Raw genomic sequence first — 24,662 nt, forward strand, 5'->3', positions numbered from 1 at the left:
TTTAAACAAACCCTGACAAACCTCGATCTCCTTACCGGTGAGAGAAGGATCCTGCTCCCTCTCACTCTTCTTAGGAAGCTGAAACATTTGGACATGATTCTATTAAGTCTACCAAGCCCACCTTTCAGGAAAGCTGACATTTGTCTCACTAGGTGGCAGCATTGCTTACAAGGCCTCTCATTTCTGGGGTCCATCTCTGACTCCCCCTTTATCCCTTCCAGCCTCCCCACCTTGCAGTGAGGAGAAGCAGCACAGAGCATTGATTTCCACACCACTGTGCAGGGTGACAGAAGGAAAACCTCGGAAATTCTAGGCGCACAGAATCACCCCAGAGAAATCCCACAGCAGGGTGTGCTTGGGTCAGCCGTGTGGTCAGCCCAGGGAAGTGGCCCCCTTCCAGGACAGTGGCAGAAGAGCAAACAGATGATAGGCAACCTGCATCTGAGCCCACCTCTGCCATGTCCAAGTCCTAGGTAGGCCACCGTGGGCAGGTCACTTGACACACCTGGGGATGGGTCCTGCAATTGTAACTGACAAGGGCCTGTCTGCTTCCTGAGATGTCTGTCTCCTGAGATTTGCTGTAACCAAAGCGAGGTTATAAACCCACAAATGGGCCTGTTCTTCCATTTCATCCTGCTCTTCTCTGCTGGACCACAGTGGGAGCCAGCACTGGGATGATGATGGCAGTTATCAAGTTGGCCCAGACAGGTTTGTCATGAGACAAGCTCTCATGATGCCACAGCCATTGCTGCAGTTCTGGCTGCTTTTCCTAAGGTTTCCCCTACCCCAGAGTGCCTCCACCAGTCCAGCCTCTCACCTAAGCTATGCAGGGGATGGGTTAACTCTTTGAGACCAAGGGTGCTATAGTTAAGACACTGGATAGTCTCCCCAACCCCCAAAATGGTGCCTAACATACTTCCTAAACACCCAAATTACTCCCTGGGAGTGACTTAGGCATATGAAATACATGACTCATTAGTGGATCCTAACAAATAGCTTTCTAAGACAGAGGCAGGCTAATTTGTCATGCTAAAGCCTATTAGCGCGTGCCATCGCAATTTGATATTAATTAGCTGGATGCCCAGGGTGGGCTAGGTGGAGAGGAAGCTCTATGTTCTCCAATTTATTGAAAACTCTAAATCATAGAATACTGTAAAAAAATATAGATTTTATAAAAATTATGAATGACTGAGAAAGCAACAATATTAAAATCAGACTCAAGAGATAAAACACTGCATGTTCTAAGCAGCCTAGTTGATGACGATTTGTTATGAAAACCCTAAGAAGCTAATAGACTACTCCCTCCATTTTTCAATTTCCAATGCATTTAGGGTCTAGAACGTTCTCCCCAAAGTCATTCGCTAAAGGCTTGGACCTCATCTTAGCACTATGGGGAGGTGGCAGAACCTTTAAGAGGTGGAGCTTTGTGAGAAGAAGCTAAGTCACTGAGGACGTGCCCTTGAGGATGACCTTGGGACCTCATATTATTCTTCAGTTCTTTGCTTCCTGGCCAGCAGGAAGTGAGCAGCTTCCTCTACCACAAACTCCTTCCATTGCCCAGGGCAGGAAGGCCACAAGGTTGAGCAACCAGGGGCTGAAAACTCTGAAGCCATAAAACCAAAATTAACTTCTCTGATAATCTTCTCTCTCTCTCTCTCTCTCTCTCTCTCTCTCTCTCTCTCTCTCTCTCCATGTGGCATACATGTGAAAGTCAGAGGGCAGTCTTGGGTGTGAGGCCTCATTTTCCACCTTATTTGAGACGGGGTTATTTGCCACCATAAGCACCGGGCTAGCTGGTCTGCATATGCCCAGGGATCTCCTGTCTCTGTTGCCCATGCCACCGTAACAGGCTTGCAGACCAATACACAACCGCATCCAACTTTGCCTGTGTCCTGGAGACCTCAAGTCCTCGTGTTTGTATGGCCAGGTGAGACATCTGCTAGCCCCTCTTCCTTCTAAGTTGCTGGGCTCAGGCATTCTGCCATAGGGAACTACTCGCCTACATAAATTCACTGGTACCTTCTGTGGCGTTATTGGACCCGTGGTAAATGAATCATGCCTCAAGGCTGGGTTCTTGGCCTCAACAATTCAAGGTACAGCCTGGGTCTCAGCCTCAGATAGTCTCATATTATCGAACTGTGTTGTGAACTGGACTTTTAGAATTTCTTTTAAATCTCTCAAGAGGTGGCTGGAGAGATGGCTCAGAGGAATAGAGCACTGGCTGCTCTTCCAGAGGTCCTGAGTTCAATTCCCAGCAACCACATGGTGGCTCACAACCATCTGTAATAAGATCTGGTGTCCTCTTCTGTACTGCAGGATACATGAAGGAAGAAACCTATATACATAATAAATAAAAATCTTAAAAATAAATAAATAAATCTCTCAAGAAATTCTAGTGTGTAGCCAAAATTTGCAAACCCCAGTTTTAAAGAAGCAAACTGTCCATTCCTCTGCTTCAGATCTCCATTACCTGTCTTCAGCTTACTAAATAACAACCGATGTGAGCCAACCCTATGTTCAGGTCTACAATCCCCAGAGGACTTTCAAATACATTTGATTCTTGAGATACCAGAAAAGGCAAGAATTACTTTCTGGGGAATTCCCATGAGATCCTGCACTTGTGGTTCCAAAGGCCTGTCAGAAAAGGGAAGCATCCTTCTACGCATTCCATCAAGGCTCCCCTCCCCCAGTCTGCAGTGGTTTCTGTAGTTTCAACACTCTGAAAGGCTCACACAATGGTCATCCCTGCCAGCGGAGAGTGGCTGCGGCTTGTTGTCATTATGCCTCTGTAACAATAGGGAAACTTGAGACAACTGAAAAGCAATGGGAGCTGGGTGGGGGCGGGGGCAGTATGAGCAGCCTCTCATTCTGTAGAGGCAGCCAAATGAATAGCTCCACTTGCTAACGTGCTGGCCAAGCCACTGGGTAAGGTAGTTCCTGGGTGGGATGAGAAGCCCACTTACTCAATCATCCCGCAGGTCTGCAAACCTCACCTCACTAGCCCTTATCAAGGCTGTTAGCTACCAAACGCCTTCAGGTGCTTCCTTAAGGTCGCTGGGACAAACCCACACTAATCTATTATCTTAATGTTCTGGAGAAGTTTAAAGAGACCTGAAGAACTGGTTCCTTCAGAGGCTCTGAAGAAACTCTGCCTCCACGCCTCTTCCAGCCTCTGCAGAGGTCTGACGTTGACCTGTGGCCCCTTCCTCCAGGGCCAAGGCCAGTGGTGTAGCATCATCCCTGCTCTCCCTCTGGTTCTGCTCCTCCTGCCTCACTATTGTCAGGATACTTGAGACCCCATCAAATCCAGCTGGATAATCCCAGACAATCTCAAACTCCTTCATCACATCCACAAAGTCCTACACGGGGAACCCCAATCACAGACTGACCTGGACTTGAACTCCTTCCAGGGACTTCCTTAGCCTAATGCACAAAATGCGTGGCCAGATTTAAAGCACTATTTAATCTTCCTGATGCAATTACGGAGCTCCCTTAGAGCACGACCTTATCCACCACTCATTCAGAAGATGCACCCATTCCTTTGGACATTCACCCTGAATATCACATCCTTGAGAAATGTGTTGTACATAGCCAAATACACAAACACATGCTCTGTTCAGAGTTTGGGAGTGGGGGCCATAAACACAGCCTTTCACCCATCTAAAAACTGTGGCCTTCATGACAGCACTGCTTGTGATACTCTGGATCAGACCCCCTCCCCCCTTGGTACAGGAGCCAGATGCCAACCCACAGAAGTGGATTCTAATGCCAGCAACCCGGGATTAACAGTCTTTCCTGTGGTCATTTACCATCATGAGAGTGAGTCAGGCCAAAGGAGCTATCATTCAAAAGGAGATGAGCTATAGATGAGTATGAGAACTGGTATACGCATGTCCTTTTAGTGTCCAAACTCCCGTGGCCAAAAGATGGTTGGTGAGCAAGTCCTGACTTGTACATATTTCCATTACAGAGTGTCTGAAGTCAACAGAAGGAAGTCAGGCTTTGCAAGGGGTCCCCTCATCTTCTCTTACGACATCAATTCTCAAAGATATTGCACGAGGAATTGCATGTGTAGTTTGTTTCTCTTTCCTCAGGTAATCTCCGTGCCTCCTAAATTACCCTTTTCCTTCCCTCTAGTGAGGCAGGAGCTTCACAAAGAAGGCAGGCTCCCTGCTGGAAGACTGCCCTCATTTGTCATCCCTGCTGCATCTGAGGTGCAGAAGGACAGCCTCCCCTTCAATAACACCCCCACAGGCTCAGGTTCCTGGGAGTGGAGGGCTACCCCGGACACTCATTAAACTCTAGATACTTCCCTGATCAAGGAACACGTGTGGCTTAAGCCAGAGGCAATCTGCTCTGCAGAGGGAAGTGGGAGCCTGGGTGAGCAGGGAAAGTGGAGCTGGCTTTCAGAGCAGTGAACCATCTCTGACTTGCTGCCTAGACCGTGAACTACGGAATATTTACTGCAGGGAGATGTTCCTAACAGGAGACACTCAGTCTGCCAGACTGGGAGCCCATGCCCCAGGGCATCAGGGTGACATAGTCACAATGGGAGGGATACTGATTCATAGCCAGACCCCAAATCTCTTTATCCCGGAGAGATTTCCTCTGGTCCCTTTAATCATTACTCAGGGAAAAATACATGAGTTGGTCAGCTCCAGCGTTGCCAATAAAATGGATCCAGGATAATTCCAAGATGGGAATTAGTACGCATCCTCTTTGAATCTGATTTTAAGCCGCAGCAAGATCTGGATTTGAGTTCTTCCTCGCAGCCTCAGAAAGACCAAGGATCACTCCACCTTTGTACTCACCTGCCAGCCTCCCTTGCTGCCTGGCCCCTCCCTCACTGTGAAGACCACAGGACAGTAACCTGGGTTTCCCAAGGAGGCAGCCCCACCCAACACCTAGCACAGTGCCTACTCCTTGACAAAGGGCTTTTGAAAAAAAAAAAAAAAACAGCTGTTCTTGTACAAGGAACTCTCTTTACATTAAAGCTGTGGTCCTAACTCTTTGTCCTTGTGTCATCAGTTCTGATGCGCAGGTGAGACCATTGTATCCCTCAGATACTGGCTCTGCCGGCTTCTAGTGTGGAAGATGAAACGGGACTTGTCTGTGTAACATGAGTGTACAGTTAGCACTATCGGAGACATGGTAAAAATACTGCTCAACTGGGCACGTGATCCATATTCACAGAAGCTAAACTCTAACGCTACATCCATTAGAATGCCTTCGTAGAGTAAATATTCACCATTACAGAATATCACGTTCACACCAGACATCAGATCTTACTTCTTTCTGCGGTGCTAAGTATTAAAAAGGAGTCCTTGTAGGTGCCAAGCCAGCGTTCTTTCAGTGAGCTACTCTGTTAGACCCAAAGAACATATTTAAGAAAAAAACATTTAACAGCATAGAAAATATGCCCAGTCTACCAGAGAAAGTCAAAGCCCCGGATTTTATCACAATGTTACACATTGTGAGTGCATTTCTTGGAGAAAATATGACTAAATAACTTATTTCTATGTGATGTAGGCTTTGGAAAATCACAGTTAAACTTTATATAGTCTTCATTTTATTTTTAAAAAAATATGTTTTACTTCTTATAATGTAAAAAAATATTTTAAATGTACTGTATGTTTTTAAATGATAAACCATCTTTTAAAAGCATACCACTCCATAATAAAGACATTTTCTGCTCCTGACAGCTCTAGTTGGGTGTTGATTGCTGCCCAGGGACCCATATGATAAAGACTTGGCCCAGAACAGCAGCACTGGGAGATGGTAGGGCCCTTACAAGTCAGGACCTAATGCAAACTCTTTCCGTCTTTGGGGCCATGCTCCTGAGCAGGCTTTGGGCTCCTCCCTTACTTCCTAGCAATGAGGCTATCCATAGTTTGTCTTGCCCAGGCCCAAAAGCTATGAGGTTCTGATGGTCAGTCTCCATTGTCAACACAGCTGGGTTTAGGAACCCATGAGAAGCATGTCTCTGGGCATATTTGTGGGCTTGCTTTCAGGAGAGATGAACTGAGGAGCCAAGTTCAACCTTGCACATGGTTACATAATAGAGAAAGACAGATGAGCCCCAGGAGTCCCCTCTCTGCTTCTGCTCTGTGGAGGTGCGAGGAGGGAAGGGGTCTCAGCCGCATGCCATCATGGGGGCTCGCCTCCATACTTTCCTTGCCCTAATGGGGCTAAAATAAAACTTCCTCCCTTAAAGCTTTCAGTCAGGTGTTCTGTCAGAGAGGTAAGGAACGCAGCTATCACAGAGGCCGGCTGACCAAAAGCTGTAAGCGCAATAAGCTTTCTCCTCCACAGTGTCACCACTTCTTATCCCTGTTATAGGGGGAGAGAGAAAGCTATCACAGAGGCCAGGAAGGCGGCTCAGTGGTTAAGGGCACTTGTTGCTCTTGCAGAGGCCCCAGGTTCCTTCCCAACATTTCCATGGCGGCTCACATCAGTCTGTTGCTCTAGTTCTAGGGGATCTGGCATCCTTTTCTGGTTTTGGCTGGCACTAGGCACATCTTGGTACACAGACATATATGCAGCCAAGAAATTCATAAACACAAAATTTAAAAAGGAAAGAAGGAAAGAAAGAAAGAAAGGAAAGAAAGAAAGAAAGAAAGAAAGAAAGAAAGAAAGAAAGAAAGAAAGAAAGCTCACTCAGAGGCCTAGGCAGTGACTTTCAAGACTAGGCTATGCAGTCTCCTTAACGGCTTCCTTATTGGTTCCTTATCCTATTTATACAGTATATAAATATGGAGTTATACGATATAATGTGGTATATGTAGTTAAACCACACAGAACTTCATCTAAAAGTCAAATGATTGCTCAGCTCCTTCAGGTCAAAATTAGAATTGTTTTCTTTGCTGTTCTAGGTCTCACAGGAAGCCACGTGTGGGAAAGGCCAGGGAATTGCTCAGGGCCCAGGAAAACTAGTCTTGGTCCTTCACTGGCTGTGTGGTCATAAGTGATTCATTTTTCCTAAGCATCATGCTCCTTGACTCTACAAAGATCCAGCCATTTCCTTCTTGCCTTACGGGCCCATTGCAGGGTTAAATAAAATTATTTGGGGGAACTGTAAGGTACTCAGATTTTATCGGCCACGCTGAGTTCATTTCATGGTTCCCTGTATGTTTTCCTTCATGTCACAATACTGGTCTGTGCACCCTCACTTGGTTTGTTTTTCTTCTGAGCATGTTGGCTTCCCCAGTTTCTCCTGCAGGGAAGTGGGGCTGGAGCCCTGGATTCTTGACAGTAGAATATGAATGGAAACACTGTATGACCCAGGATAAGCCTCAAACCCACTGTGGGAGCCTCCGCACCTACCCCTCACTTCTTGGTTGGTTACAGAAGGTCTGGTAGATGACTCTTAAGGCCCCTGAAAGATGGGTATCCACCAGATGAAGGAAGTCTGAGTCCCTAGATGATAAGGGAAGGCCGCTCACCCTATATGACACAGCACAGAGGAGAAGTGACCTGGGGTGTTCAGGATTATCTGATACACCAGTTACCTTCCTAACACCCCATGACTATGGTCACCCCTCCACATCAGTGACAGTCAAGAGTCTGTGCTGGTCCCTACACAGCAGACACAGAGGACAGAGGACATGTATAGACTCTGACTTTCATCTGATAGAAAGCTCCCCTAGGAAAAATCAAGACAAATTATTTTTTCTATATTTTGGTTTGGTTGGTTTGGTTTGTGGTTATTTGGGGGGGATGTTGTTTTTGAGACGAGCTTCACTATGTACCTCAGACTGGCTCTGAACTGTCTCTGTAGTCCAGGCTGGCCTGAAACTCTAGATGCTTCTGTCTTCCTAGTGCTGGGACGTGCTACCATGTCTGGAACACAACATTTTTTTTTTCAGATTAGAAACCTGCTCTCTTACTTTCAGATAAAGAGACCTGAGGGTAGTGCTCATTTCGGTACCCAAAGAGGGAAAAGAAGAAAGGAGGAAACCATGGGAGGAAAGCTTCTGTGATCAGGTCCAACATAAAGATGCGTCTCAGACAGAAAAAAGTGAAGATCTGCCAAGGTACAAGAGTTCTCCACTCCTTTCAGAAGGTGCAGACAATGGGAACAGGAGGCCAACAAAAACCTTAATCTAAATTTTTAGTGATATATATCTTTATATCTAATAAATGTCTGTATTTAATCCTTACTACCGTTCTATCGACTCCAAATGGAGAGCTTGGGATAGGGCAATCCCTTTGTGCTAAGTTGTTTTACTAGCATGGGTACAGGTCAGGGTATTGGGCCAGTCTGAGCATTTCTGGGCCTTTTCTATATTTTAATCACTATACCACATAGTAAAGCTGGGGGCTACGAAGTCCTTGGCACTGCCCAAGCCAATAAGATCCTGCAGGGGTGGGGGCACAGATATCAGCTAAGCAAGAAGAGGTTAGGCATTGGGAGCTGACAGGTTCTCCCTCAAAGCATGATGGACTGAGTGGAGCTCCTTGGAGAGAACTCTGTGGGATTATATGGAAGCTCCCAGAAGGAGAAAGAAGAATCAGCCTATCTGCTGCCTTGATTCTTAACTTCTAGACAGAGAGCCGGAGTGTGTGCTCATTTCACTGAGGAGAAAACACCTGCATTTCTCTGCTTGCAGAGGTGCTTACCTGGTAGGGGTACAGAGTAACCCCATTGGTTCTTGAAAGGGACCAGGTGCCATCCAGATACTGGTGAGCCTGAATGGCCACCGAGTTAAGGATGTTCCCATTGTTGGGGCTGGTGGCCATCTGGAGGCTGACTTTGGCCTGGTGAGTTGGGGATCCACTCTTCTTTTCTGCGCCGTTGCTGACCCCAAGGCTGCTGGGTTTACCGCTGTGCTTGTTGACGAGGCCTGTGTAGGTAGAGGTGGCATAGGGGGCGGGCACAAAGGCCCACTCCCTGGGTTGCTGGAGCCCACCCATGTGCCGGGACCCCACCAGTGCGGGAATGCTGGAGATCGAAGGTGGTGAGCCCGGAGAGGCATCATAGTGCTCACTGCCGGCTGCCTGCTCCAAGGCGAGCACCATTTGGATGGCTTCCTGCTTTAGCTGGTTCAGGTGTGTGGCACAAATGTCACAGCGGTTGTCTCGGTCGTTCCATGACTTCCTGATGGTGTTAGGGACCTGGAGTTTGTCGTGGACCACAGCAGCGAACGCAGGGTCCTAGAGGACACACAAACAGAAGAAAGGAACAGGGCATCACTCAATGCTGGTGAGTCCAGTTTAGCTGTCTACAGCCCAAGGGTTCGACTGTTTGAGCAGCATCCACCAGGAAGAAGCCTGACCAGGAGGAGCCCTGAATGTGGACACGTGCATGAGTGCTGAAAACTTAAAAGATACTAAACAAAACACAACCTCTAAGTTCCCCCCGGTGCTCAGTCAAAGGAGGACATTTGAGACTCTCCTATGTTCACCGAAGAATTATGGACAAACTGCTCCTTTCCCTAGCCCAGCATGGTGGGAGTGAGTGTCCCATTCTGGGTGGCAGAGAGCTGGCAAGGGACGGAGGTGCCACTTGTGACTGGGAACGGAGCGTCGATAGATAGGATACTGTTAAACTTCGGCTTCAGCAACATGTGTGCTAAGTCAGTGCCATCGTGAAGAAAACCAATCAAATAGATTCTCGATGGAGGATCCGGCCCGTTCCAGCAGCCAGCACTCCTCTGCAGGCACCTGGGATCCATCACTGGCCTCGTGAGGAGCTGTCCTCTATACCTGCTTCCCCATTTCCTCCACAGGCTTTACCTAAAACCACTACAAAAAATCTCCACCCAGGTATAGCGGTTCACACCTGCACCTGCCTCCTGCCACCACTAGGGGAGCTGAGAAGGGTTGCTAGAACTTCCAGGCTAGCCTGGGCTACGTAGTAAGACCTGTTTCTCAATCCCCACTCCCATAGCTTATGCCCCAAGGTCATATCTAAAAGATAAGTGGGGGTACTGAAGATGCTAGCTCTCATTCACTTTGCTTTAGCTTCCACAGAAATAGCTCCGGGCATGTGACTGGGTGCCCAAACGTTTCCCACTTCTCTTCCTTGTGTCCCTGGAGTTCTGCATGACCTTAGACACCTTACTCATTGCACTGAACCTCTCCTCACTGTGCCCTGTCCTTGCTTAATGTCCTTCCAGATCCATGACTTTATTTGTGGGAAAGCAGGATTGGATACATGTCCATGCACGTATGAGCAGAACCACCTAGGTGTATTTTGGGCCTAGCAGAATTTGCAAAATTCAACAGTTATTGTGAGTAACAGATGAAGCTCATCTCAGGAGACGTTTTCCTCTAGGACACACACACAAAAAAAAATGCCCTTCAGAAAAGCGCTGTCAGCTTTTATGGAGAAGAGATCCATCTGGACTGAGCAGCATGCAGGGATGGTAGCGCAGGGCAGCCAGTGTGGGCAGGAAGACCGTCAGTGGGAGGCTGGTTCCTAACCACAACCTATCTGGGTGATGGGCCCCAGCATTTTGTTTTCCCTGTTTAACTACCCTGAGCAGCTCCTCAGCATACACTGATTAATTGATTAATAAATCAAGAGGCCTCTTCACAGAGCAGCAGCAAGGAAGGCACTAGAGGCAGAAACCCAAGGCGGCCTATAAAGTGGCTAAAGCAATAGGAGGTCGGGATGATCAGGTTCCACCTGGAGAAGCCCTACAAACCAGATGAGGGTCACTTGTGGCATCCTCCTGAGAGGCAGCTGCTTTGTCCAGACAGTCAATCAAAGCTCAAGAGCATGTGAGACCTGAATGAACTGCTGAGGGGGGAGGGGCATTCTAGAGCAGACGGCTGCCTCAGTTTACCAAACAAGCAGATCCAAAAGGATGAAAACTTTGGAGTTCCCACAGACATCTTGACCACTTACTTGTCCGTGATTTTTCAAGAGTCAAAGAGCATCCATAGCCAACCACAGATGCCTTCAAGCCACCACTAATGTCTTGGGTTTCAAGATGTCTTGATTTAATTGTATTTAAAATGTGTTTGCAGAGATGGGACCATAACTCAATTGGTAGAGAGCTTGGCTATCATGCCCAAAGCCTGGGTTTGATCCAGGGCACCATATAAACTTGATGTGATTGTGCAAGCTTTCTGTTCCAGAGCTCAAGAAATATAGGTGCAGGAAGATCAAAAGTTCAAGGTCATGCTCAGCTATAGAGTGAGCTCCAGGCCATGCTGGGTTACATAAGACCCTGTCTAAAATATTACCTTTTGTTATCTCAAATGTCAGGAAGAAAGACCATAGATAGTGGCTACAGGAGAAAGTGTGTACACACTTCCTGATATTTTGGATTTGGAGTGCGTGGCTTAGTTTCTGGATTCGATTTACATAGAGACACACCTGCTCTACAGAGCTCATGAGCTACCCCTGGTTCTGAGAACCTTTCACCCTTCTCTTATATTTTTATCCCCATCCCCAAAATAGTCCCTTCTTTATTCAGCCTGTTGTTGTCATAGCTCAATTTCCAACATTTAACAAATTAATATGTTAGCTTCACACCACGTTGGGGAGCTGGGGATAGCTCCTGTCCTATGTGAGTTCATATCCAGAAGGTCTTCTTGGCTCCTAGATTGTCAAATGCCTTGCTGCCCTTTTAGTCTGATCTGAAACGACTCCAGGATCCATCAACACAGACTCACCGTGGAGCTCTGAGGCTCTTTGGTCGGCTAGCCATCTTTGCAGGCTCTAGCTCCTCACCACTCCTTCCCACACACAACCTAGAAGTTGTCCGTTATCTCCAGCAGAGCAAGGCTAAGACAATTGAGGAATGGATTTCCGGATGATAGGCAGGAGATGTTTCTTCACTTAAGCAGCTCTTTTTTTTTTTTTTCTTTTGGTTTTTCGAGACAGGGTTTCTCTGTGGCTTTGGAGCTTGTCCTGGAACTAGCTCTGTAGACCAGGCTGGTCTCGAACTCACAGAGATCCGCCTGCCTCTGCCTCTTGAGTGCTGGGATTAAAGGCGTGTGCCACCATCGCCCGGCCCTTAAGCAGCTCTTGATGCAAATGCCCTATAGTAGCTCATACCACCCTGAGGTTCCAACAAGTAAAGAAAGACATCCATGGGGACCAAGATGTCTTTCTAGAGCTTTTCTACACATTATAAGTATTTTAGTTTGATTGTTGACTACCAAGAGGAATGGTCAACAGACACAGTTTTCTGTGTGTGCTAAGACAGAGGGGATTCAGTACCCATGGAGAGTGGAAGCGTTTGGAGACAGCAGACAGCACAGGCTGGGCATCCCTGATATGGGCACAGAGAGGACTGCAGGGCCCAGAAGATGCGCGTAGGAGGAACTCCTGCACCAGCAGACCCAGAGAAAGAGACGCAGGCACCCAGCCTGGCATCTGCCTTGAAATACTTGCCTTGTCTGCTTCTGATCCACCCTGTGACCTCAGGAAACAGACAAATTGGCGCAGCATAAACCACACCCAAAATTAGTTCTGTCTTCTCTCTCACATGAAGGGGAACTTGAGAAGATGTCTGAGTGCCTGGTAGCGGCCCTCAGAAGGAAGGGGGTGCTAAACTGTCACAATTAGTAACGGCTACAAAATGACAAAGAAAACCCCACAATGTGGCTTTCTGGTGCCATCATTGCTTTGGCACTTGTCCTAAGAGTATTTCGAAAAAGCGGGTCTCCTGCCACAACCCACAGGGCTCTCTCTCAGTCTAGTTCCCTTAGACTGGGTCACACATCTGAGAGACTCCAGTGTCCACCTGCACTGTTTATCGCGGTGCCTAGGAAGTCCCTCTTTCTGTCCCTACCTGACCATTCTCCTAAATCCTACCCCTTCAAAACCACCCTTCAAACTGACAGCGCCCAACTAAATTCATTTGCTCCAAAACCTTCCTCCATTCCAGTAATCACTACCTAAGCAGATAATATAATTAGTTGTCGAGGGGCCCAGGCTGGAAATCTAGAATCACCTTCTCTGCTTTACATTCATATCCAATCACCAAGCTCGCTAAACGGAGATTCCTAGAAGGCCTCAAACCTACCCTTCCTCTTCCTGCTGCTGCCTCCATGACCAGGGCCAGGTTAACCTACCCTCTGATGCCCACAGCCAATGAATTTAGCACCCCCCACTTCGCACGCTCTCCTCACCCCAGCCTTGACCTCCTTCTACACCTGTAATGGCTGTAATAAAATATATGATGGCACCGTCCCTTCTTTTTCAAACTTCAATTCTGGGCTCTATATTATTGTTATTTGTTAGTTATTTCTCCACCAGACTCTCCGCTGTGTAAGAGAAAAATATTCTTTTAAGTCCTTAAATGTTTAGCACAATGCCTATTACACAGGACTCTCACAAGAAGTCCTCATGAAATGAATGAATGAATGAGTGAATGAATGAATGAATGAATGATAAAGATTAAGGAACAGATGCATTCTATGCCCATCGCTCATTTGCTTTTTTATAAATGAATCTCTGCCAATATGCATCTTAAGTGTTCCCCCAAAGCCTCATGAACTAAGGGTGCTGCTATACCTTTAAAAGTTGGGCACCTAATGAGAGGTCTTTGGGAAACTTGAGCAGGCCTTTGAAAGGAACTGCAGGCCCCTTCCCACCTCTTTGACTTCCTGGTGGGAAAGTGATCAGTTTTACCCTGACAGGGGCTCCCCCCCATTGCCATCGGATACCCTCACCAGCCAGCTCAAAGCAGTTGTCCACCTGACTATGGACTGAAATCTGTGATCATGAGACCAAACAGCATTTTCCTTCTTTTAAGTTGGTCATCTCAGGTGTTTGCCCTGTCAGGTGAGAGCCAGCTGGCTGAAGGGGCACTGAACAGAAGGGGAATCTCAGGCTGAGACAGCTTCCCAGTCATACACAACCAATGTTTTCATCTTTTCCCTACATTTCTAAGACAATAACAATTACATAGGATGAACTAAAACCATTATTCCCTAATCATCTGTACAGCTGAGAAATTCTAGGGTACGATTCCATTCGTGGTTCACTGAGGATGCCCCCCTAGCAAGCAGGTGGTGGCAGACTCTCAATGAATGCGGAGGGAGACTGGTAATGAGGGCTGGGGAATCTGCAGGGCTCAGGCAAGAAAACACTGGCCAGGCAAACGGTTCTGCTTAGGATGCTCCTGGTTGCTTTCTGCTCCGTGTTTCAGCCTCCGAGGGGTGGGTTGCTTAGCAATCAACACTAATTCCACTGCTTCGCACAGGATGGTTTTGTGCACTATTTTAGCCAGAAGAGTGCTTCGCCTGTGTTCCTCCAAAGCCTCTGGGTCCGTGGTGAAGGAAACAGCTGGAGTCAGCATCCAGCATGTGTTGTACAAATTCCTGGTGATGTTTGCTCCAGGTTTATTATTCTAGAGGTCTCTGGCGACATGGGCTGCACAAGATTTAAACTGTTCTTCAAAGGCCCTTTCTTTCCACTTTGTTCCTAAAGTTTCTCCCTCCATAAACAACTTCCCCTGAGACCTGGGCTGGAAGATGGGGCCCTGAGAATAAAATGTTTTATTTTGCACAGCAGGCAGCATCCCAGATCAAGGGGATTTACCTTCACACTCTGGAGACTCCCCCCTGGCCTGGGGTTTGCATTCCCACCCTGTCATCTTTCCTGCTGAGTGTCCTTTCTCCCTGGGAGTTCTTTACAGCCACTCAGCTCCCTAAAGCAGGTGTCCTTATTAATGAATCTTCTGAAGGCAAATTGCAAAAATCAAGCTTATAAAATCAATAGTTAGCAAACTTTAGGTAGAGTACCCAGCAATCACTGCTTAATCCCATTGCAGCCTCTCAGAGAGGTGAGGTTTCAACTTCAAGAGTGTGGCCATTGCTTGCTCAGCCTTACAAGCAAGAACATTTTAAACACTGGTGGGGGACTCCCCACCCCCCCCCCACCAAGCACTTCTTCCCCAAGAAGATTCTGGTTTTTATGATCTTTTCTGCTTCGTGAGTTTCCATGTCATTTTCCTCAGGGGTTTGATGGTGGACATTTGAAAGCAGCGGCCTCATGAGATCTAAAGAGGACATCTCCCAGGGTCTCCTTCACCCCTCTAGCATGGTGGATCTACTGAGCAAGAACTAACGGGGAAGTTGAAGTTAGTATCCTTTATTCTGGCTGCTCGTGGAATTCCCAGACCACAGACAACAGCCGTGCCTACCTCTGGAGAGGAGCCAGGAAACAAATTAGAGTGTTGGACAAAATCATGATGCGCTGCTGTTCTTTGCAGCAAGGGGATGAGCCTCAAGGGCTCTGCCATCCTTACTGAAGCAATGTGTGAACTGGAGTTAGTCCCTGAGCGGGTCCCTCTGGTTGGCAGGGGACACGTACGCCTGTGTGAGAGAGTCTGCTCGCAGCTCTACTTCATTAGCGCACAACATCTATAGAAACGTCTGGCTGCCTCTCCTGGACCAGGGTTTGTCAGCACTATAAGTCTGTCCTGGGAGCCAGTAGCACCTCCTTAGTAATGAAGATCACACGTTGGTGTGCACATGAATGTGAATCCTGGTGTGAGAGAGAGAAAGGAAAAAAAAAAGGAAAGTAAAAGCATAAAGGCAAGCCAGGTAATGAGCTCAGAGAGACAAAGGGGGAGAAAACCCACCGCGGGGAGAGATGTTAAATGTCAGACCAGAGTTGTTTTACATAAGAAACCAAATTAGGTGGAGATGTCATGATTGTGCCCAGCCTGTGCGATTCCACTCTGGACCATGCAGAGAAGCTTAAGCAAGTGTTCTCGGCTTCTGAGCGCAGCAGCACCAGGGGCGGGTGGCAAGGAGCTAATGGGACATGAAAAGGTGCTGTACATAAAAGCTCTCTGCTCAGGGGCTGGAGAGATGGCTCAGAGGTTAAGAGCATTGCTTGCTCTTCCAAAGGACCTGAGTTCAATTCCCAGCAACCACATGGTGGCTCACAACCATCTGTAATGGGGTCTGGTGCCCTCTTTGGGCCTGCAGGCATACACATAGACAGAATATTGTATACATAATAAATAAATAAATATTTAAAAAAAAAAAAGCTCTCTGCTCAGACAGACAGACACACGCATCCTCTGCCTCTCACTATGGAACATCACGTGCCTCTCATGTTACTAGAACGGAGCCAATGCCAGCACCATGCTCTTGGATATCCCAAAGTGCACCCAGAGACAGGGGTGAGGAACACACACTGACAAAGTCAAATAAGCAAACAGAGCAGTTCTGTCGAAATATGAGGTAACCAGCAGAGTGCAGAAGATGAAGATGCAGGATGTGAGGATGCTCTGTCCTGAATCCGGGAAGCCAGATGACACAGGAAAAGCTGCCTTGAGCCTTCATTCTGTCAACAGTTAAGTGGGAAATACCACCCAGATTATAGACTTATATGGACCAAAAATAATTCACAAGCGTGACATGTAAGAGATTGAATAAATCGTATCTAAACTTCAGTAATAATAACAAAAAACCTTCCTACTTAAAAGAAAAGGGAGAATTTTATTTTTGCTTTCTTGTTATCATTACAGCATGTATGTTTGTGGTATAAGTCTGTGTGTGGTCACACATGCATGGGCACAGGTGGAGAGTGCTCATGTACATATGTGTACACGTAAGCAGAGGTGGATGATGGTTATCTTCCTGTTCACCTTTATAGTATATACTGAGGCAGAGCAGGGTCTCCCACAGACCCTGGAACACCCCAGTTCATCTGTCTATAGCCAGCTTACTCTACTGATCTCTGCCTCCCAAGCCTTGGGATACAGGCAGGGTACCCCATCTGCCATCATTCACGTAGCTGCTGTGGAAACAAACTCCAGTCCTCATGCTTGTGCAGCAAGCTGCTGAATCTCCTAAGTCCTCAAATATGGTTGTAAAAGTTCATGAATTAGTCAAAAGCTAGGTGTGGTATTTCTCATCAGGATCGACCACAAGGGATCTGTCAAAGTCACAGCCTTTCAGCCAGCCACCGTGGACAGTTCCACAGGTTCTTTCCAAAACTCATGGTGGAGTCTGGAGGTTCAGGCCCTGGCTCTACCACTCAGTATCCATAACCAGGAACCATTGCTTTTTTAAAGCCTAACCATACTTTAATCCCCTCAATATAGGAACGGGAACTTATGATCATACCTATTCTATTTGGCAAGGATACAATGTGATGTGTACGTAACATTTTAGCACAGTCCTTGACTTGCTAATAAGTGACAGTCGGTATTACTAGTGTTAGGTCAGCCGCAGCAGTCTTTCCATGGTAGTTACTCTCCTTATGGAACGCTGAACCTGGGGTGGGCTTCACACTTCAGATGGGGGCGGTGGCAGCGGCAGGGGTGGCGATAATGGTGGCAATCACCTTACAGCTTGCTTTATCCAGAAGAACTGAGCACGTCTTTTTCACACCAGAGACTCTTGCTTCCCAGTTTACACATTTCCCTGGGAAAACATCTTCGAATCCCAGCTAGGTTTGGAACTCCAGAGGAGAAAGCGTACTTATGCCACATTACCAAATAGCTCCCGTACCTACAAGTTCACAGTCACGGCACAAACCTGAACACTGAACTTTGCAAAGACAGGAATAATCAGGTTTCTAACATGGCATGCTAAGATTGCTTTCCAATTACTGACATCCACAAACACAAGCATGCCCCTGTGCAGGCTGCAGGCCACAACCAAGTGCAGGAACGGAGCATACTCATTCTGGGAGGAGCTCTAGCTGGAGAGGGCTGTTTAGAATCTATTAACTATCTATGAAATGCCCTTTAATTGCTTTTATATGTATGGAACACTGAGTCACTGTACTCACCTGCATTTTCCTAGATTTATTACAAAATGTGAAAGCCTTAAATTTTTTAGTTATGGGACTTTTAAAGACTAAGAGGCTGAAAAGTTCTGTTCTGAACATCTCCCGGAGCAAATCTTACTGGTTCAAAAGTTTCCCAAGATCAGATGCTTGTGGCCCAGTGCTCCAGGCCTCACCTAACTGCTCAGGCTGGCTGTCAGAACCTGCCCTGGTTGCTCAGGGATCTCCTTGCAGGGCCAGCATGGGCTCCCCTCTGTCCCACAGAAGTCCTTGTAACCCTCTTCCCCCACACCCTGTCTCTCTGTCTCTACTGGGGTGCCTGCTCTGGTAACAGTTCTTACCTGCTCTGGAGACCATGGGACACTTTGGGAGGGTAAAGAGTTTGCTATTATTGTCACTGGGGATGGCTTGGTGGGTTTGTGCCCTTCTGTCCGAATGTACCAAAATGTACATTTAAAATGTGTGCCACTTACATATCCATCAAGCAAAGCCACACACACACACACACACACACACACACACATCTTGCTCACTCATGCTAGGGCTCAGCGTCAGTCTATTCCAAGTCATGGGACTCAGCAAACACTTCCTTATGAGGGAGGTGCGTGTTCTATCGTCAGAATCACTGCAAATTCCCAGGAGGCAGAAAGCGTGTCGTGATGTTTCATCTAGAGGATAACCTTCATTCTTGCCTCCCGGAGTCTGTTCTCAAGATGGTGACCAGGTCAAGACATTTCAGTGTCCTGACAGGACAGGAGGGCTTGTCTGCCCCCACAGCTTTTTAGCCCCCTCTGTCAAGATGCCACTTTACCATGCCCCCTGTGAGAAACCCCTAAGCAGCCGGTCTGCCGTCCCTTAGATGCTCATGGGCATGTGGTGGAATCTCGGAAGAGGGGGCTCTGGAATCCATGAGGTAATGAGCCCTCCAGGAGGTCACAGAGGAAAGGGAAGACAGAAATGAGAAGAGAAGGGATTCCTGCCACGTTGCTTCGTGTGTGTGACCTTAGCTGTGGCCTGAACAAAGTAAGCAGATGAGAAACCCTCATCCTACTCAGTGACTGTGTCTCCTGTGAGAAACTTAGTGCTAGGTGGCCTCTCTTTACCATGAATGTTCCAGCTGTGATGAGTGCCCCTTGAGCTACAGTCCAAAAGCTAAGATAGAGCTACGAGATACAAGGCTCCCTCACTCAGTTCCCTCTGGCTGCCAATGGTGCTCAGACACTGCCAATTCAACCCCCTAGGATACATTTTAAAAAACCATTCAGTTGGTGTGTTTTGTTTTCTGTTACAACTTGGAGGGAGTAGTGACAGCTAATGGCTAGAGGCAAAGACGCTGTTAAGCATCTTCCATAGCAGAGGTTGCACCCTCTCCCTGCCCTTTAATAAATAGTTATGAACCCCAAATAACTCTATGCCACGGTAGAAACACTAACCTTTGCCCTCTCACGGGATCCCTCCTCATGACTCTCAATGGAGAAAGGCCCCTTGCATGGTGAAGGAGGCTGATATTTTACACCCAAACAGCCAGCTCTTCCCTTCCTTGGTTTTTCTTGGTCATCAACAAGAAACTCTAAACGGCTGTCCCCTTAATGCTCTACTCCGGCTGGAGCTGACAGTGGAACTGAGCTTGGAGGATGTGTGACATCCCTCACGCGACTTTAAAACAGCCTGTGCTGGCAGAGGTCCCATCCTGGACCACTCGTCCCAGTCTCCATCCTTCCCCGTAACTAGCATTGTAAACATCACCCTTCCTGGCGACAGTGGCATGGCTCAGAGAGTCACCAGCTGTTTCTAAGCAAGCATGCAATGGAAAGGACTTGTGGCCCAGGTTCTTGGTCACTTGAAAATGTGGATTTGGTGAGTGGCTTCAAGGACCGCTTTCTGGAGGCTGTCATTTACATCTGGGGTTGCAAATGGGGACAGCTGAGGTGGCTTTGTCTATAAAATCATGTCAAATCTCTGGGCAGACTTCACATCATGGTAACTGTGCAGTTTCCCTTCTGGAGAAAGAAAACCAGCGCCACGAGAAGACAAAGTCATCTGAAGATGTAATTTGGTGCAATTACAGAAGAGACCAAGGGTTTCTTTGTTCTTTCAAAAAACCACATTTACGTAGCTCAGACCATTTACCAGGCCTGCACTGGCTTTGGTTTGTTTGGTGAGGGAAGTTACAAAGACTTTGACCTAAATGTCCAAGGCTGGAAGAGACCTTCAGAGGTCAGGGCAAAGCTATATATTCGTGTGTTTGTGTGGGTGTGTGCACACGTGCATGAGTGATACACAGTTTATGTTTATGTGTTCAAGTGTCCCAGGCATGTGGGGACCCGCGGCATCTTTCTCAAAGCACTTTCTAACTTGTGTTTTTGAGAAAGTGTCTCACTGAACCTAATGCTCATCTCTTTGGCCAGTGAGCTCCAGAGATCTGCCCGTCTCTGCCTCCCAGGGACAGCAATTATAGATTGTGCTATTGCGTGGAAATCAGGTCCAGATGCTTGCATGGCAAGCACCTTACCCACTGTTCCATCTCCCCTTCCCTGATTGCACCTTCTTATTTCAATCCTGGACACACTAGAAGTGGTTCAGCACACCCTGGAGTAGAGATCCGACCACCAATCGAAATCTGGCTCAGGATGTCTATACTCAAACCAACAACTTCTAGACCTACGTATGATGCTCCAATTTAGCCCTTCATCACCAACGCTTGCTTACTTATTTGGGAAGGAAGAAATACATAATCCTGGGAACCTCCCATCCCTTACCCTCTGTGGGGAGGGGATGATGTCCTGAGTGAATGTGTTTTGCTGGCACGGACACAGCCATGTCAGGGACTCCAGTGTCTCAGACCATGGAAATGGCACAGACTCTCTCTGATCCAAGTGCTGTGTTAATGAACAACTGGGTAGTGGATGCAAAAACTAACAATCCCTGCTTCCTCCTCCTGGATGGCTGCGACCTGAGACTGCCCCTCCCCACAGAGAGGTCCCATTCAGACTAGCTGACCCCTCCTCCGGGCTGTATGTAAGGAATGCAGTGAGTTTCTGGGTTGCTCCCATCAAAGCAAGTGGGGCCCACCTGATACCAGCTTTTCTGAGTGTCTGGCAGCTGCCATTTCTTCATGCCTGTATTAGGCCAGTCAAGTTTGCAAAACCGAGCCACAATGGATTTAGTGACCTTTCTTCCTTCCTTTTTTTCCATAATGATCTTCAGAAAACAGGTTTGGCTGTAAGTTAAGATTTTCAAACATAGGAAGAAAATCTGTTGCTCTCCCATACCTGCCTCTATCACACTTCTGGTGTGATCTTGAAAAGAAGGGCTGTAAAATGTTTATAAAGTGATTTGTGTGGTCTAGTGAAAAATCTAGATCATAAAAGCTCAGCCCTGAGTATTTTCTAGGGAGCTGTAAGGGGGGGGGGGATAAGAGTAGGAAAATAATACTGGAGAAGACATTCTTCATTAGGTTTTGCTTTTGACTTTTGATTATGGATTTATCAATACCATCTGAGAATCTTGGAGTGAGTCTGATTTGACCTGTCCATGTTAACCATCAATCAGAAGAAAGGAAAAGCTTAGCGGTGACACCCTACACGTGGCCAAGGTCCTAAACAGTACCACAGCTTTTTACAATGCAGAGTGTTCCGATACAAACGTGGGTGGAGCTTTGTGACGGGGATCTAGTGGCTATCCAGTTTATTCGCCCATTTATCTCTTCAGCCAACAACGTCATTCATTCCTTGTTAATTTATTATAGACTTGTGAATTCCTTCAGTATATGTTAGACAGATAATGTGGCCCTGACCTTTAAAGATAGTGTAAAACATACCACAATTAAAGATTCAAGTGCGAAACAGTCTGTTCTCTTCCTGTGGGGACTTGGTGAACCGCTCTGGACTGCATTCCTAATACTCGGGTTTTAGTTTAAAGCCATAAGCTTTGCTCTTTTCTAATTTTACCACCATGGAAAATCACTCGATCTTTTTTTTTTCTTTTCCATTTTTCAAGTGTGTGTATGTAATGTGTATTTGTGACATGTGTGGAGGCATGCATGTGTACATGTGTGGAAGTCAGTGGTTGCTGTAAGAGTCTTCCCCAAATGCTCTTAAACCCTTTTAGTTGAAGCAGTCTCTCACTCAAATCTAGAGTTCAACAACATGGCTAGTCTCGTGAGCCAGTTTGTCCTGGGGATCCTGTTCCCCTTCTGAGAACGGGATTATATTTAGGCCACCACAGCTCCCTAACATTTACGTGAGTTCCCGGGATCTGAGTCCTAGCCCTCAGACTTGGACAGCAAGCACTTAAACTACTGAATTATCTCCCTGCCCCAACACCACTCAGTCTCTTGAGGCTAAATTTCCTTATCAAACAGGCAAGTAGACTATTTCTCCCTGGGTATTTACATGAGGATATAAGAGAATCACAGACAGACCAAAGCACTTTATGACAGGCCCTGAAAACACAGCGTGCAATTCTTAATGAATATCAAGTTTTTTTCCTGTGCTTAATATGTGAAAAAGCATAGCTGGGACGTAAGTCGGGCCCTGTCAGTGTGCATCTCAGTTCAGAGCTAGGGGGTCAAGGCCTAAGACTGGAAGGAGCTGACAGTAGAGAAGAATAAAGAGGAATATCCAGGTAAGTTCGAGGGGCCAAGAGGAAAATGCCAAGTCCAACCCAATGTCCCTCTCCATTTGCTGACCCTCGTCCAGACAGAGCAAACCTTCTGCTGAGTACCACAACAGGTGGGTCCAAACAAAGATCACCATGATGCGTGTTCTGCCTGGTCTTCATTAGTTCCCCCGTCATCAGGCTGTGCGAAAAGTCACTTCCTTGCCGTTGCTTCTCACTGCTGTGGTGGCCAGACAGACGAATGGAACTTTCCAGAAAAACAAACCAATAGTCTCCTGCCATCCAAATGTCTACAATAAGTCCACTTAAGAGTCAAGCCAAGAGAACAAATGGCTTAGAGATGGTTGTTGAGAGACTCTTTGCAGCTAGGAAGGACTCACTCGCAGATGCTCTGGAATCTTGGACTAGGCCAAAAGCTGCAGACTAGAAGAGATGTTCCCACTAAACAGAGGCCTGCCTAACCAGCAGTTTTTCTCAGAGCCCAGACCTGGGTTCCAAGAGTCAGGCCTGAGTGCCCTCTGGCCCATCTCTAGAGCACTGCATGTTCACATCTGGAAGAAAGCTCAGAGGAAGGCTTGACTGGTCTGATGGTTTCAGGACTTGCTTGTGGGTTGTTGTGGGTCTAACCATGGCCAACAGTCAAGAAAGCAGCAGCCATTCTTTCTGTAGAAATGCCAGCCCACAGACTGGATAAACACTACAGATTAGGATGACAATGTCATATTCTCATATTCTTGTAGGCTACTCGCAGTGTCTATGGTCTGAGACAAGACAGACTTCAGAGTGAATGCATCTTTACCAGTGTCTCCTGGATGCCGTGGAACCACCTAAGGGTATATTTCTCAATGCATGCTGGCCTTGTTTAGCCAGAGATGGCTGGGAATCTTTAGAAACCTCTTCAAAAAGAAAAAGACTCTCACTGTGGCAAGATCTTACAGTCAACAACTCTACAGTGCTTAGAATGTTCCCGGCACACAATACCTACCTCCGGACAGACTGAGTTGGCACCTGACTAGGATTTAGTGTGCCCACTGACCCAGCAGCAGCTGACTCCATGGTTGGTCACTGCCTGAATCCCCTATCCATTAAGGAAAGATTGTGGCAATTCTATCCATACTGCACTCAGGACTGTCTACCCACAATGGCAGGGCCAAGAGGTGCCCCACAAGACTTTAAAACTGTTCCCAGACAAAGCCTTTGGGAGTCTGACTCATGTAGTTCCCTACTGAATTTTCACAAAAGCTTATTCTCAAAGGACTTCATTTTGTATTCGTTAAACTTCAAATACAGTTATATTCAATATTAATTCTACTGTGTTTGAGAACTGAAAATACAGCCCAGCTGTGACAGCGACTTAACTCATTCCAGATCTTTCCCCCATTACTATTTACAAGCAGAATTCTAGATGCTGCCTCTGCAAACAGTGTAACCTGACTTATTAACTGAGCCAGGCCATTTTTCTGAAGAGCTAATTCATTAATCCAATATTATTGAGGCATTATTAAAAACCTTTAAACTCTTGGCAGTTACTATCACAGTGAATTTTTTGCTGTTTTCTTTTATTTCTATTAAATGACTCAACATTAATGAGCTCTGTGTATTTCAAAGGCTTGGGGAAGTAGTAAAATGGGATTATTGATGTTTTCCTCCTCAAAATACGTTGGTCCTGTAGCCAGACCATAACTTGTTAATGTTATTTAAACCATTTCTATTTACAACCATCAGCTGAAAACATGTTGCAAAATCTTCTGGAATCTTTGATTATGTTTACGTGCATTTATATGTGTCTGAAAATTTAAGAAGGGAGGAAATACGACTTACATATTATTTTATTCAGTCTCTAAGTGAGAATGAATTCACAAAGAAAAAAAAGACCTAACTAAGTGCATGGAGTTTTGGAAGCTATGACTACACATTCCTGTGGGAACAAATTTATGCAACAATATGCAAATGAATTTATCGAGCCCCCAAAAACAATGCTGGGTCAATAAACAAAAGCAAACATGCTACCACGGAGTAAATGAGCAGGAATGACCCAGCCCATGCGACATACGGGAAACAATAAGGCAGGGCCGAAGAAAGGGGGCTTTGGGAATCTGGAGTGAGGACTTTCTCACAATGGGGCACAGATGGCCTCTCGGCTGAGGGGTGCTTTGGGTGGGGGGGAAGGGGGAGACCTGAAGGAAGTGAGTGTGACCTACAGCAGTCACCTTGAAGATCACTCGGGCAGGGCAGTGGTACATTCCAAGGTCTCTGAGAAAGTCACTGTGATGAAGACCAGTGAGGAGTCAGCTGGGCTACAGTGGGGAGAAGAAAGAGGGAAATGGTG

General features: G+C 46.8%; 1 protein-coding gene across 1 annotated transcript in view; it reads right to left on the reverse strand.

Moving 5' to 3' along the window:
• Window positions 1-24,662, reverse strand: part of Kif26b (kinesin family member 26B) — a 409,589-nt gene that overhangs the window by 250,945 nt on the left and 133,982 nt on the right. Inside the window, exon 3 of the mRNA XM_057770142.1 lies at window positions 8,620-9,153. Within this exon, the coding sequence (XP_057626125.1) occupies window positions 8,620-9,153 (534 nt within the window). The remainder of the gene's footprint in view (window positions 1-8,619; window positions 9,154-24,662) is intronic.

The sequence above is a fragment of the Chionomys nivalis genome, chromosome 5, assembly GCF_950005125.1.
Source record: "Chionomys nivalis chromosome 5, mChiNiv1.1, whole genome shotgun sequence".
NCBI classification, from domain to species: Eukaryota; Metazoa; Chordata; class Mammalia; order Rodentia; family Cricetidae; genus Chionomys; species Chionomys nivalis.